General features: G+C 43.5%; 1 protein-coding gene across 1 annotated transcript; it reads left to right on the top strand.

The window, feature by feature from the left end:
- Window positions 1–1063: 1063 nt before the first annotated feature.
- LOC311043961 (uncharacterized protein) lies at window positions 1064–2011 on the top strand (the record flags this gene model as incomplete). Its single annotated transcript, XM_084055384.1, has 1 exon — window positions 1064–2011. The coding sequence occupies one exon, from the start codon at window positions 1064–1066 to the stop codon at window positions 2009–2011; it is 948 nt and encodes a 315-aa protein (XP_083911510.1).
- Window positions 2012–12363: the final 10352 nt, after the last annotated feature.

The raw sequence follows: 12363 nt of genomic DNA, 5'->3' as shown, positions 1-12363 counted from the left end.
CCGGGGATCTGCGCTCGGGCTCTTAAAGGGACACGCACGCCGTACGCCCTACCTACCCCTCTCTCTCCCCGACAGAAGGCAATCTTCAGTTGTGTGCCGGGCAGAGCACGCGTCTGAGAGATGAAAAGACCTGCGCCTTTAAGAGGGCTGTCTCCCCTTTCCCTCATGCTCCCCCTCAACTACACAGACACTCCTCCTGTGAGCATTTGTGAGGCAGCTCCTGTCCCTTACGTCTCTTTGTGGGGGAACAGAGCACACTTCCAACAGCATCACTGGAGACCACACTGAGGAGCGCTCCAGGGAGGGACGTCCCCCCACCCACCACTCCCGCCCCGCCGCCGGGTTCCAAACCTCAGCAATACCCAACCTGCCGGAGCCTGCGCGCCCCCCCCCCCCCACCCCGCCAACACAGGAGGCCAGAGAGGAGCCGAGGACGAAAGACAATCATCCCAAAAAAGGCTAGACGACCCTCACCCAGAGGTCCAACACCTGGAAACAGCCCCATGAGGTCAGACGAGAGTTCAAGGATGTCGCCGGATCACTGCGCCAATATGAGTCGCGCTGGACTTGAACGCTAAGCATAAAAGGTGGAGTGTTGTTTACACGGTACTTATAGCTTTCTCTTTTCAAAAGTTTGGTTGAAGAAGATTTGGAAAAGTGCTCTATGTTGTTTTACAGCTATTAGGATAAAAGCAGTGCATGAATTCAGGACAATAAGAGGGAAGAGGATAATTCAGGCTGATTTCTTTTTTTCCCCCACGTCTGTCTGCCGAACACTTTCCAAATAGTCCTTTGTGTTGTGAAATTGAGAACATCTTCAATGGTCTCGCCACTACTCTTAATTCACCAGCCAGCCGTTTATCTTATTTCTGCAGCCCCCTTCTGAGAGGCAGCATTAAAGACTCTATTGATAGTGCTCTCAGGGAGCCGGGTAATATGTCTTATATGAAGTCTTGAAACTTTACAGCTGTTGACTGGAGAGGGAGAGAGAGGGAGAGAGAGAGAGAGAGAGGGGGGGGAGTGTCAGAGAAGTGGCACTGAAAATGATGCCGAGCGGTTTTCCATGTGGGATGTGTGTGAGTGGACTGAACTTGTAGCAGACGAGCGGTCGCTCAGGAGAGGAGACATGTTCACGGGGTGTGGAGTGGTCAGCGGCCAGGGCCCGTACCTGGCCAGAGAGGCTATCGGGCCTTACCCCGGACTGGAGCTGAGCAGACAGATCCACACAGAGATTGGAGTAACTTCGGGGATCTGCCCTGCCTACCAGGGTCAAGCTTACTGCAGCATGGTGCCGTCGGCAGCAGTCAACATGTCCACCGTGTCCAGCCTCGCAACGCCTGTCTCGCTACCTAGTCCTCTTCCTCCACCACCTCCTCCTCCTCCGCCTCCTCCGCCTGCTCTAAAACTAGGGCAAGGGGGATTCAAGAAGGTCTGCCGGACGGAGGAGGACTCGCCCTGCCCTTTCCCGGGCTTGGCCTCCGGGGTGCTGGAGATGCGGGTGAAAGAGGGGAGCAAGATCCGCAACCTGATGGGCTTCGCCATGGCACGCATGCAGGGGGAGAAAGGCGACGGCAAGGGGAGCGCGGGCGGCGACGGCGGCGGGCTGCGGCAGGTCGTCTTCACCGGGTCGGGTCGCGCCGTCACCAAGACCATCACCTGCGCCGAGATTATGAAACGCAAAGTGGGCCGTCTGCACCAGCTGACCAAGCTGCGGTACAAGGGGGTGAAGGAGGTGTGGGAGAGTCACGAAGGCGGGTCGTCGGAGATGACGGTGCACCGGACCGTGCCCTCCATCAGCATTCTCCTTTCCAAAGACCCCCTGGACCCCGGCGAACCGGGCTACCAGCCTCCGGAGACCCTCAGTGCATTGTGGGAGGAGAGAGAGGGGGGCGCGGAAGCCCTCTCTCAAACGGCGTGCAAGAGACCCTCGGGTCCGCTACCGTACAGCGTTTTCCCTGACAGCAAGAGAGTGTGTTTGGGGGAGGGAGGCTCGGTCCTCCCGACGTGCTGACTGGTCTGAAATGGTGTCAAGCGGCAGAGAGGAGTGAATCAGAGGAGTTAATTCCACGTTGCCCTCCACTCAAGCACAGTGCTGAGACAATCAGAGCACTCAGTCAGACGGAACAATGCTTTCTGAGAGGAACTGAGTATAGCCGTCTCTCTCCAGCCTCCAGAGGTCAGTTTGGCCGGGGAAGCTATAGAGCACTGTTTCCCAAACAGTGGGTCGGGACCCATTTGTGGGTCGCAGGTCCATTTTTATGGGTCGCGACTAAATATCCCCGTTATTGTTTTTCCATTTCCTACATTTTGTTTTTAATTATTTCAAAATATTTGATTTTTTCGCCCACAAAAAAACCCTAATCTTTTCATGAATTAAAAACAAATTCAGACATTTTTTAAAACAATTTCATAAATAAATACCAAAAATCGAGAAATTCCATAAATTTGAAAACAAATGTTTAAGAAGTAGGGAAAATAGCCGATCTACAAGCTTACAACGCGTCGCATCGCGACGCGTTGTAAGCTTGTAGATCTGCTATTTTCACTAGCTTGGGTCCTGGGGAGACATAACATTTCTCTTCTGTCTCAAGCTAAAAAGTTTGGTAACCAGTGCTATAGAGCTTGCCTCTGTACTGTACATAAACAGCATTTATGGGATGTGCCTCTCAGCGCGTCACACGCAGTCTCTCGAGCCCACAACACTGGGATGAGGTGTGTTTACGCTATAAAATCTTTTAACAGATTCACATCCCATTTCACTCCAACAACAACAACAAAAGAAACATAAGCCATGAGCTGTACAGGTTCCAGGTTGTGGCTTCCTGTGTCACAGTTAACTACCTGTAGCCTGTGGACTAACTCATCTGTCAAAAATCATACTACTGTCATCTCTATGCCCCCATATTCTCTCATCATGTGACCTTTAGAAATGCACAAGGCAGAGCCGAGAACTTAAATGACTATAACGTGAAATTGCTCAAAGCCATCCGTGAAATGATGAATGCAAAGCATACCAATTTTGTCTGTTTTATTAAATATCAAAGAATAGGAAGTCAAATAAATTATTTGCCATGTAAGATTTGTTTTGCACTTTGTCTTTCTTACTTAGACGTTGTCACGGCCGACTTTGCAGAGCTCTGATTGAAAGGAAAATCACAGTATGCTGATCTTTTGATAACAGCACCGGCAGTGAAATTTGTCTGCAGCAAAAAAAAAATAGCTGATTTAACGACATAGCTGGTGATAAGACACAGCTCCTAAACCAAGTCAGTCTGACAGAAGTGCCTAGGGCAGAAATACAGGCACAGATTATCATTAAGATAGCAACACAACATCACAACACACTGGAGAAAAGGATTAAAACTAGGTTTGACAGAGCTGAACACCATTGTACCCCTGCAAAATATGAATCCAAGGCAACGCGCCACACCAATGCTACATTCCTTCCCCTTTCTGCCTATAGGCTCACCCACCCATATCTATTGTGAACCACATCATATTCTCAAAAGAGCTAATATGCTTGACAACCAGGCCTAAGATGAGCGAAATAGACAAGCTAACGCTATACTTCAGCTTGACTGACAACAAAATTGGAACAGTTGTGGAGGTTCTACCAATACACATTTTTATGCATCGCCTGCCTGCATTTTCACACCTTTTAGGTACCCTCTCAGTGGCAGAAAGGAAAAGCTGAACAGCTGAACCATAAATTGTAAACATCAATGGTAAATGCATTAAAATCAACTCCAGGCATAACGAAGTGGAAAAGCACATCTGAGCAGCGTCCATATTGAATTCCATGGATTAAAGGGTTCTACACACCTTTGTTTGAACGTTCTTCTAAACAAAAATCAGACTAATAGAAACCATTCGCCAGAGAATTATTTCATCCCAGTGGGCCTAAGGACTTTTTCCACTTAATCAACCATGTCTTCTGGGTATAATAACCTTTCACAAGTGGAATTGTGTGTGGAGCCTTTTTTCTCCTGATCTTAATGAAAATCTGCCAAGGCACTACTCAGCCTAATAAAGTAAATTAATCAAAAGCGCCTCAGAAATGCAGAAACAGCTCTGTAACAATTTAAATAACAGAAAAAGAATAAAACACCATTCCTATAGTTTTTGTGTGACAGAATTCATCTTTTGCATCATACAAATCTGAATGTGCCACGCAGGGGCTGCCACAGCATTTCCAAATGTCTATGGCCGACACAGCGATTAACCTTCTTCTCGATCCCATTAAGAGAATCAGAGCAAAGCAGAGAGGACTCAAGGTTGAATAAGAAATGCTGTGACTGCAATAAACCCCATATGGAACAAACTGCATGTCCTCAAGACTGCCGGAAGGTTATCACTTCAGGTCGTTGTTATCACGGAGTTAACAGCTTTCACCCAAGAGCCCGCAGGAGAGTCAGTCAATGATGCGGGTCACACAGATAGTGCCGCCACAAGTAAATCTCAAATCGACCTGAATAAGCTATCACGCATTAAGAATTCTGGGCAAAGAGTAAAATGCAGAAGGGGGTAATTAGAACTAACAGGATAGCGCACCTGAGTGAGAGGACAGATAAAACACAGTGACAAAAGCATTACCCCAGAGCCAAATCCAATGTGGCTGGCGCGAAATAGCATAGCCGAGAAGTCAACAAGATGCTTTATGAGAGTGTGGCCAAGGTTATTCGCAAGCCGAGAGTCTGTTTTGCCCAATAACATTTGTTTTCAAAGAAGTAATCAAGGTGGATTTGGCAGAGATATGTGCCAGGGCCTGAAATATAATATCCCTCTTCTGTCTGCACAGCACCCTATGCATACATTTACCTAGTCTGACTGTAGGCCTATATGCAATATGAGGAAAACTTGTTTTTCCACGAAGGACTGCCAGAGACCAGCTGAATCTATGTGAAGCTATGTCTTGTTGGTGTTACCTACTGTATTAACCACATGAACTCTAGCATCCCTATACTATACTGTGTAAGTCGCAGGGACTTACTCCCAATCTAACCCTTGATGCTGAGTGCCAAGCAGGGAGGCATTGGGTCCCATCATATTTTTTTTCCCCATTTCCCCATACTGGGGCGAAGATATTTGGTGTAGAGGGGAAAAAAGGAGGGGCCCCTGTATCGACCCCTAGGGGACTACAGGCAACAATAGGTTTAAGTGGTCAACTGTACAACAGTGATGAAGTGATGATGTAGAATAAATTCATGGATTGGTCAGAAGGGACTGCTTCACTCTGTTTTATGTACACTGAGGCCACATAAAGTTCCTTTCACAGACTAAAAACACACTTTTGTTTCAGTAATAAATGTAAATGTTGTTTGTTTACGGCAGACTTGGAAAGCAATTTATCAGCGCTGTTTGAAACTTCCGTAATCAATATGAAAAAAGGAAAAACAATGATTGCACCATTCTGCATGATGATGCAAATCAAGCATTATAATGATTGATTGGGTACGAAATGAACTATAAGAACATTATGTTAAGAAAGGCCAATCACGCTTATCTACTGCGAGTGGCAACAGGCTAACCTCATGCACCAAGTGTGAATTAATTCATTTTGAACTCATTGTGTGCACTCAAAGCGAGTGCACACACTCTATTTTTCCTCCCTCCCGCCTTCGCTGCTTTTGCTGCAGATGAGAGCGAGGTCTCGGGGATGGCGTGGGAGTTCGCTATCTCCCAGCCTCCAGATGGCTCCGTCTTCGCTTATCTAGAAGAATGGGTGCCGCCTCCATTTTTCAACGCGCCTTATCTGCGAATCCTTTAAATTGAATATTTACTGGGCCTATGTTTTCTGCCCGCGCTAGCCCTCTGAAGTCGCCATTCCTCTTGCAACTCGGCGAGACGGGCCAAAAGGTTTTTCCTCACTCGTACACACACTCTCCATCTGCCTTGTCAAGTAATGGGACAGTGATTGATTATGCGATTGCCAGAGAGAGAATGGAAGGTTAAGTAGAGAGCGGCAGAGACATACTAATGAATGGTCATCCAGGGAATATGTTCCAACAATGGAGAAATGTATGTTCCCCAAAAAACTGACAGCTGGCAGACCCCCATCTAAAGTCAGGAGTGAAATAGATTAAATTAATCACTGTCCTCACACTATTGTCTCTCTCCCAGTCCGACACCGGAGGTTAAGAGAACTCTCAAACAGCCATTGAAAACGTCTTATTGCAATATGACAGGCCGGGGCCTATCTACATTAAACAAGCTGCACCGCAGCTACTCCCCGGTAAGGGTCTGGAAATGTCTTTTCATAACCATTTTTTTTGTGGAATGCCTCCATGTTGCATTAATCAGCGCAGCTGAGGATGTAATTGCAGCGGTGGAGTCAAAGCTGTAAGTGCAGATAATGAAGGCTGAATATAGGGAGCTGCCAGAATCAAGGGAGGAAAGAAATGAGAGGTTCAGAGTGTGAAACCTCTTCAGCTTTCTCTAAAAGGGGTTTGCATGACAGATAGAAAATGAGGGTAGGCCTACATTTTATAAACAAATGACCATGATCACCTATGAATTAAAAAACTTAACATTTCCTCATTGTCTGGTAACTTTACTAAAACTATACCACCAACTGTTTTTGTTTCATTTGGGGCCACTTATGGATGTTGAACTGTGCTTAAAGACAAAACATCACTTTATAACCTTCAGTTCTTGTCCTAAAATACAACATACTGTAGCCTATATTTTCCCATTACATAAGGGATAGGCTCACAAAGGTGAATTCGAAAAGCCCAGAAGACTGTATTCTTTCTCTTACTGCCATCTCCTGGTCAGTAAAGTTAACTGAAAACAGTAGTGAAATAAACACATATCTGTGCTCTAGTGTGATAATGTTATTAATGATGCTCTTCAAGACATTTTAGGGCCTACAGACCACAGATTCTGCACAATAAAGTTACATAAATGTTCCCAGAATAGGCTATCAATGTCAAAGAAATACTAACTGTATCCAATAATGTCTTAGAATTATAACTCAGCATTACAAATGACAATAGTAGCACCATTACCTGGAATCCAGCATCCCTTCTCTCTCCTAGTTTGTGCAAGGAACATCTTCAAGATATTGTCTCCCATTATCATCTACTCCCCTTCACGATCAGAATTAAGGAGTACAGTAGTGTATTAATTAGTAAAGCAGAAATATCATGGTAGTTTAGTTTCCATGGATGAAAGCATGGCACATACTAGCAGCATTCACAGTTAAGGTTTGTCTTTAAGTCACATGATCTCTAAACATATCGGCAACTAACTAAGGTCGACCACACCGAGAATGCTGACTATAAATACAACTATAACGATATTAATGTGACTGTGAGCATCTACCACTGATGAACGTTAACGTCCTGAAAACATGTTGGATGTGACGGCCTGTCATCTCGGATGTATGTTTTTGATTGGCTGTTCATTCACATCACTCTGAAAGCGATCCCAACGATATTGTTCATCACTGTCGTTATAGTTGTGGTGTGTGTACTCTACCGTCTACTTGTGTTAGAAATGTTTTTAAGACAATACCTGGTTATCTTTATGTTATCGTTTTTGGTGAGGACAGCACTTTGCAATACTGTTACGGCATTTTAGGGAAAAAGTCAATCATTATCATTATGAGTGTTGATATAATGAGAAATAGGGGTGGGGGGCATACACAGTGCTAGAGATATGTGGGGAGAGAATAGGAGAGACCATGCTGCTGAATAATCATTAGGTGGGGGGAAAGAAATAATAATTAAATTATTAGTACAAAATAATGCCATTTCCACCAATAACCAGTTTTAAGATTGAGCTAAGATGCTTATTCCACTTATGAAATGACTATGATTATGATTATGAACGCATACCCACTGTAATGTATATAATAATAATAACAATAATTATTATTATTATTATAATAATCCCTTAATAATCCCGTCATGAGGACTGATAATGATACATCTTTTAAAAAGAAATTATATAATAATAATAATTATTATTATTATAATAATAATAATCCCTTAATAATCCCCTCATGAGGACTGATAATGATACATCTTTAAAAAAATATTGCTTCAGGTTTATATTAACAGGGCCATACAAAGCATAAATCTAAGTAAGGAACAACTGTGTACTAAATCTGTAGGGTTAGTAATAATAAGGGTTAATAATAATAACTAGAAAAAGTGCTCCTCGGAGCACAAGTCTCCGCCAGCAGACTTGTGTTGGGAATGTTGGGAATGTTCTAATTCTTATGTTCTAATTCTTACAAAAAATAGAACATGTAACTGTGTCATAGTAACATTGTTAGTAACAATGTTACTATGACCTACTGTGTCATAGTAACATGTCCTATCCGTCTGTATAACTGTCCTATCCGTCCTGTCTGTATAAGTGTCCTATCCGTCCTGTCTGTATAAGTGTCCTATCCGTCCTGTCTATGTTCTAATTCTTACAAAAAATAGAACATGTTACTGTGTCATAGTAACATTGTTAGTAACAATGTTACTATGACCTACTGTGTCATAGTAACATGTCCTATCCGTCTGTATAAGTGTCCTATCCGTCCTGTCTGTGTAAGTGTCCTATCCGTCCTGTCTGTGTAAGTGTCCTATCCGTCCTGTCTGTGTAAGTGTCCTATCCGTCCTGTCTGTATAAGTGTCCTATCCGTCCTGTCTGTGTAAGTGTCCTATCCGTCCTGTCTGTGTAGGTGTCCTATCCGTCCTGTCTGTGTAAGTGTCCTATCCGTCCTGTCTGTGTAAGTGTCCTATCCGTCCTGTCTGTGTAAGTAATAATAATAATAATAATAAACTTTATTTGTATAGCACCTTTCATGACATGAAATGCAGCGCAAAGTGCTTTACAGAGCAAGAATACAGTTACAGTTACAACCAATTTAACAATAAAGCAAACAAAAAATAAAATAAAATAAAAGCAAAAGCATAAAACATTAAAATAGGCAATACAGTGAGGACTTAAAAATCAACCAAAGAGTCAGCTAAAAGCAAGAGTGAAGAAATATGTCTTGAGCTGTGCTTTAAAGCTATCGACAGAGGCTGCCTGTTTTAGGTGTAATGGGAGTTTATTCCACACTGTTGGTCCGTAAAAGCAGAATGCTGCTTCACCGTATTTTTTATATGTCATTTTAGGCACCTCGAGTAGGTCAGCACTTGAAGACCTGAGGGTCCGGTTTGGAACATGTCTCTCTAGGCAGTCATAGAGGTAGGAAGGTGCCAGACCATTTAGAGCTTTATAAACTATTAAAATAATTTTTAAATCAATCCTAAAAACAACCGGGAGCCAGTGTAGTGAAGCTAGAACTGGAGTGATATGTTCTCTCATTCTAGTTTTAGTTAAAATTCTGGCTGCCACATTTTGAACAAGTTGTAATCTGTCAGTTGTTTTCTTAGGCAGGCCAGAGTAGAGTGCATTGCAGTAATCAAGCCGAGAGAAAACAAAAGCGTGGATCAGCGTTTTTGCGTCATCTAACGACAGATAGTCTCTAATTCGCGCAATATTTCTAAGATGAAAGAAAGCAATCTTGGTGACATGATTAATGTGTGCATTAAAATTCAATTCAGAATCGATAATAACCCCCAGGTTCTTTACTGTGGTGTTACTTTCTACAGCCAGGTTACCAAGTCTACTTCGTCCTGTCTGTGTAAGTGTCCTATCCGTCCTGTCTGTGTAAGTGTCCTATCCGTCCTGTCTGTGTAAGTGTCCTATCCGTCCTGTCTGTGTAAGTGTCCTATCCGTCCTGTCTGTATAAGTGTCCTATCCGTCCTGTCTGTGTAAGTGTCCTATCCGTCCTGTCTGTATAAGTGTCCTATCCGTCCTGTCTGTGTAAGTGTCCTATCCGTCCTGTCTGTGTAAGTGTCCTATCCGTCCTGTCTGTATAAGTGTCCTATCCGTCCTGTCTGTGTAAGTGTCCTATCCGTCCTGTCTGTGTAAGTGTCCTATCTGTCCTGTCTGTGTAAGTGTCCTATCCAATTGTTATACAGTATCCGCCATTTCTCAGCCATTTCCTGATTATTCCTGTCTTACCTCACTTTGAAAGAGGCACAGACTCTTTCAAAGTGACACATGTATTTATAGCCCGTTATATGTCACTAGCCAATCAGATCACACTATTTCACCGTATTGTCACGTGTCACGTGAGGCTTGACCAATGTTAGTCCCAGTTTCAGAAAGTGAAAACAAACTCTCCTGGCGGAGACAACTAGAAGGTCTCCGCCAGTACTGTTCCTGATTAATCCTGTCTTAAGTGTTACTTGATTAATCCTGTCTTAAGTGTTACTCCGCCATTTCTCAGCCATTTCGTGATTATTCCTGTCTTACCTCACTTTGAAAGAGACCAAGACTCTTTCAAAGTGACACATCTATTTATAGGCCGCTATATGTCATGCGTCTCACTAGCCAATCAGAGCACACTCTTTCAACGTATTGTCACGTGTCACGTGAGGCTTGACCAATGTTAGCTTGGCCGAGGGGGGGGGGCGGAAAGTGAAAACATAGTCTCCTGGCGGAGACAATAACTAGAAAGTACTGTTCCTGAAGAAACTGTGGGATCGCTAAGAATGTTGAGCTGGTATTGAGTATTGATAGTGTTAGTAGTGTTATAGTAGGGTCATAATACAATGACATCAGTATTATGACGTCACTAGAATGGCATTACCATTCACTAGAATGGCATTATGCATTATGACGTCACTAAATGGCACTTCTCCATCGAAATGACCCGAAAAAACAGGGGGAATAATAATAACTAGAATGGCATTACCATTCACTAGAATGGCATTATGACGTCACTAAATGCCATTTCTCCATTGAAATGACCCAAAAAACGGGGGGAATAATAATAATAACTAGAAAAAGTGCTCCTCGGAGCACAACTCTCCGCTGTTGGGAATGTTGGGAATGTTCTATCTGTATAAGTGTCCTATCCGTCCTGTCTGTATAAGTGTCCTATCCCTCCTGTCTGTATAAGTGTCCTATCCGTCCTGTCTGTGTAAGTGTCCTATCCGTCCTGTCTGTGTAAGTGTCCTATCCAATTGTTACAGTATCCGCCATTTCTCAACCATTTCGTGATTGTTCCTGTCTTACCTCACTCTTACCAGACTTGTGTTGGGAATGTTGGGAATGTTCTAATTCTTATGTTCTAACTGTCCTATCCATCCTGTCTGTATAAGTGTCCGATCCGTCCTGTCTGTATAAGTGTCCTATCCGTCTTGTCTGTGTAAGTGTCCTATCCCTCCTGTCTGTATAAGTGTCCTATCCGTCCTGTCTGTATACTGTAAGTGTCCTATCCGTCCTGTCTGTATCAAGGGGCAAGTCTTAGATATTTACGATGAGGCCGACACGGAAGCTTGTAAATGGCCAGAGTGGCGCTGTTTTACCCTGCGCCGACCTGCGGTGTCAGAAAGAATTTATTTTAACGCAAGTGAATGGGTTTTTTGACAAACTTTAGACTAGATTTTCTTAATGTAATAAAAATTGTCATAAATTCTATATGCTTCCAGTCGCTAGTTTAAAGTCTCCTTTCAATCATCAGGATATGCGTTTTGCTAAATTATGGTCCTATTTATTTTAAAATTGACGATAAAGTAGGCTATTCTCTAGGAGGGGCGGGATGATTTGATTGAAAAGCTACACAACCAATAGCATCCATTCCCCGCCCCCGCTCTTGATTGACAAGCTACCCAACCAATAATGGTCTGGTCTCATTCTGCAGGATATGACGCGATTTGACGCGATATTGAAAGATGGCGGACCTACAGTCAGAACAATCGGCTTCATTTTCGGTCTGTAGAAAGCAGCGGAGTGGCTCTGTCCATCTCATTTATACAGTCTATGGTCTGTATACTGTAAGTGTCCTATCCGTCCTGTCTGTGTAAGTGTCATATCCCTCCTGTCTATGTAAGTGTCCTATCCGTCCTGTCTGTGTAAGTGTTCTATCCGTCCTGTCTGTATAAGTGTCCTATCCGTCCTGTCTGTATAAGTGTCCTATCCGTCCTGTCTGTATAAGTGTCCTATCCGTCCTGTCTGTGTACTGTAAGTGTCCTATCCGTCTGTGTAAGTGTCATATCCCTCCTGTCTATATAAGTGTCCTATCTGTCCTATCTGCCAATTATGTATCAGCCATGCAGCCATTTCGTGATGGTTCCTGTCTTACCTCACTTTGACGGTGGCAAGACACCGTCAAAGTGACGCCATGTATTTATACAGTATTTCACCGTATTGTCACGTGTCACGTGAGGCTTGACCAATCGGTGTGTCATATTTAGAAAGTGAAAACAATACTCTCCTGCGGAGAGTAAAAAAATAGTGAAGATGACATCGCTAAAGCGATCCCACAATAATAATAATAATAATAATTAATAATAATTATAATAA

The sequence above is a fragment of the Gymnoscopelus microlampas genome (assembly GCF_963454915.1).
Source record: "Gymnoscopelus microlampas genome assembly, chromosome: 1".
In the NCBI taxonomy this organism is placed as follows: domain Eukaryota; kingdom Metazoa; phylum Chordata; class Actinopteri; order Myctophiformes; family Myctophidae; genus Gymnoscopelus; species Gymnoscopelus microlampas.
The sequence above is the reverse complement of the archived record's forward strand: the minus strand, read 5'-3'. Positions and strand labels throughout refer to the sequence as shown.